General features: G+C 48.4%; 1 protein-coding gene across 1 annotated transcript; it reads right to left on the minus strand.

Annotated features, from left to right (window-relative positions):
- Nucleotides 1-204: 204 nt before the first annotated feature.
- On the minus strand, nucleotides 205-1,295 carry LOC128052731 (olfactory receptor 2S2-like). The gene has a single exon (XM_052645289.1). It carries the CDS (start codon nucleotides 1,186-1,188, stop codon nucleotides 205-207), a length of 984 nt encoding a protein of 327 aa, XP_052501249.1. The 5' UTR covers nucleotides 1,189-1,295.
- Between the last annotated feature and the right edge of the window lie 2,116 nt (nucleotides 1,296-3,411).

A 3,411-nucleotide genomic window follows, 5' to 3' on the forward strand; every position in this document is an offset into this window, starting at 1 on the left:
ACTGAGCGACTTCACTTTCACTTTTCACTTTCATGCATTGGAGAAGGAAATGGCAACCCACTCCAGTATTCTTGCCTGGAGAATCCCAGGGACGGAAAAGGCTAGTGGGGTGCCATCTATGGGGTCACACAGAGTCGAACACGACTGAAGTGACTTAGCAGCAGTAGCAAAGTGACTCAGCACACACACACCTGCCTGACGGACTTAGAGAACAACAGGAAAGTGGGCCATCTTCCTGGAGAGGAGATCTCCCCTCAGCAGAGCTATGGCAGCAGCTTTCACCTCTGCATTCCTTAGGCTGTAGATGATGGGGTTCAATGAGGGGGTCACGATCCCATAGAACAATGCAATAAGCTTATCTAAGTTGAGTTCCTTGGCTTTGGGCTTGAAGTACATGAAGGAGAGAGTTCCATAGAAAATCACTACCACTGTGAGGTGGGCAGAGCAGGTAGAGAAGGCTTTGTGCTGGCCGGCAGCAGAGGGCACCCTCAGGATGGCGGTGAGGATGAACACGTAGGACAGGAAGATGAGCAGCAGCGGGGCCAGCGTCAGGACAGCTGCAGACACCACTGTTAGCAGCGTGTTGAGAGAGATGTCCCCACAGGCTAGTTTCAGCACTGCTAAGATCTCACAGAAGAAGTGGTTGATGATATTGTGGCCACAGAAGGGGAGGCTCCAGGTGAGAATGGAATGGAGAAGGGAGTTGGCAAAGCCTGCCCCCCAGCTCAGCGCCGCCATCCACATGCTCATGTGCCAGCTCATGAGCTCTGAGTAGCGAAGTGGCTGGCAGATGGCCACGTACCGGTCACACGCCATCATGGCCAAGAGCACGCACTCCGTGGAGCCCAGTGCCAGGGTCAGGTACATCTGCAGGGCACAGCCAGGGAAGGAGATGGTGCTTTGGGTTTCCAGGAAGTTGACCAGCATGAGAGGCACGAAGGAGGATGTGCCACAGATGTCCATGAGGGCAAGGTTGCTGAGGAAGAAGTACATGGGGGTGTGCAGGCGGGGGTCCAGCGTGTTCAGCCCGATGAGGAGGGAGTTCCCCAGCACGTTCACGGAGTAGATGCCCAGGCAGAGCACAAACAGCACCATCTCGAGGTTGTTGTGGTCGTGTAGCCCCAGCAGGACAAACTCTGTCACGACCGTCTGGTTTGCCCCATTCGTCTCACTCTCCATCCATCTCATTCTCCCTCTTTTCCCATCTGCACCACGAAGGTGTTGGATTAAGCACCAGTGGGCCCGGGAGCCAAGCAACGTGAATGTGTTACCTGGGGTGAGTCAGCCCTGCCTCTGGAACTAGTTTCACCATCAGTACAATGAGAGAGTGGACTTCAGGTCTGCAAGTCAGCCCCCTCAGTTCTGTAGTTCTGGTGTAACTTTCATGAGATGGGGTCCATTCTAATCTCCTAAGCTCTTCTCTCTTCTCCCCAGGCTGACCTAGGGGAGACAAGAGAATGAATTCATGTTTCTCGAGCTCTTTTTGAATCTGCAGTGTTCTTGGCTTTTAAGAGGAAGCACGTTTTCTAGGTTATGACTTCTCATGGCTAATGACTCTAGTAGGATTTCAGATTCATTCACTCACTGAGGATTTGTTGAGTGTCTACCTTGTGCTGGGTGTTGTTTAGGTTCTGGGCTATAGCAGTAAGAAAACTACGTGGACCAAAACACGCCACATTTGTAATAAGTGTTGCTCCTCTTTCTCAAATTAAGGTGGATGAGCTTGGGAAGGCAGGTGGGTGATGAGTGATGGTCACCCCATTCCTTTGGGCATAAAGGTTGAACATTTCTATGGCATAGGTTGTACAAGCCTTATTCAGGTGTCTCTCCTTAAGATCAGAGACCATGCATTGATTTTTAAAGAGTATATAAGAACATATGTATCCCAGTAGAGCCATTGGTCAAAACATTTAATCCTGGTCCTAAAGGCAAAGTGAGTCTCCTCTTGGCCTCCGTTTTTAGAATAAATGATGTTGACAATAATATTTCACAGGAGGGAAAGGCAGGTTCTAATCTGGCAGAGGTGTCCGGGGTCATTGACCAGCTCTATAAAGGGAAGGTGGAAAGTGGCCACAGTCTTTGCCCAGGAGCCTCCATGTCTCTTCTGAGCTGGTCTCAGCCCCCTGGGAAATGCCAGTGTCTGGAGGGAGCCAAGTGTCAAGTGTCAGATGAAAGCTGTCTTGTGGCCCATGTGATGCCTGTTCCAAGGGAGGAATGGGCACTGATAAAGTGAATCTTAACCTTTCAGAAGATATAATTACTCTTCCCTCCGTCCTTTCACACCTAGATGATTAAGGCCGGTGTCTTGTGAAAACATTAAAGCCCAGTCTCTCCTTCAGGGCTGGCTATATCCCTGAATTCTCCTGCTAGAATGTATCTATCAAATAATATAGGCCAGTGGGCCCACCCTTTTCTGAATAAATCATGCCTTTTCCCAGAGCTACACCTTTGCACAAGAAGTTTCCTTTTGAAGGCATGTCCTTCCTTGCTTCCCCATTAGGGGGTCTCCTCTTCTTCAGAACCCAGTTCATCTCTCTTCCTCTCCCACCGGCCCCCTGCAGAGTTACCTGCTCCCTTCTTCCTCCCACAGCCCTTGGCCAGCCTCCCTGTTCCTATGCTGCACACCTGTCTCCTCTGCCACTCCGGAGAGCAGACTCTCTCTGTCTACCTCCCTCCTGCATTTCATACAGCAAGTGCTGCCAATGGCATTCCCACAACAGATAGTCAACACACGATTCAAAAACCCATTGTTGACATAGAAAACCCTAAAGGTAGTATCAGAAAATTACTAGAGCCTATCAGTGAATTTAGCAAAGTTTCAGGATATACAATCAATATGCAGAAATCACTTGCATTTCTATATACTAACATGGAACATGTTAGTATGGAACAACAGACTGGTTCCAAATAGGAAAAGGAGTGCGTCAAGGCTGTATATTGTCACCCTGCTTATTTAACTTATATGCAGAGTACATCATGAAAAACGCTGGACTGGAAGAAACACAAGCTGGAATCAAGATTGCCGGAAGAAATATCAATCACTTCAGATATGCAGATGACACCACCCTTATGGCAGAAAGTGAAGAGGAGCTGAAAAGCCTCTTGATGAAAGTGAAAGAGGAGAGTGAAAAAGTTGGCTTAAAGCTCAACATTCAGAAAATGAAGATCATGGCATCCGGTCCCATCACTTCATGGGAAATAGATGGGGAAACAGTGGAAACAGTGTCAGACTTTATTTTTTTGGGCTCCAAAATCACTGCAGATGGTGACTGCAGCCATGAAATTAAAAGACGCTTACTCCTTGGAAGAAAAGTTATGACCAACCTAGATAGCATATTCAAAATCAGGGACATTACTTTGCCGACTAAGGTCCATCTAGTCAAGGCTATGGTTTTTCCAGTGGTCATGTAT

Source organism: Budorcas taxicolor, chromosome 8 (assembly GCF_023091745.1).
Source record: "Budorcas taxicolor isolate Tak-1 chromosome 8, Takin1.1, whole genome shotgun sequence".
Classification (NCBI taxonomy): Eukaryota; Metazoa; Chordata; class Mammalia; order Artiodactyla; family Bovidae; genus Budorcas; species Budorcas taxicolor.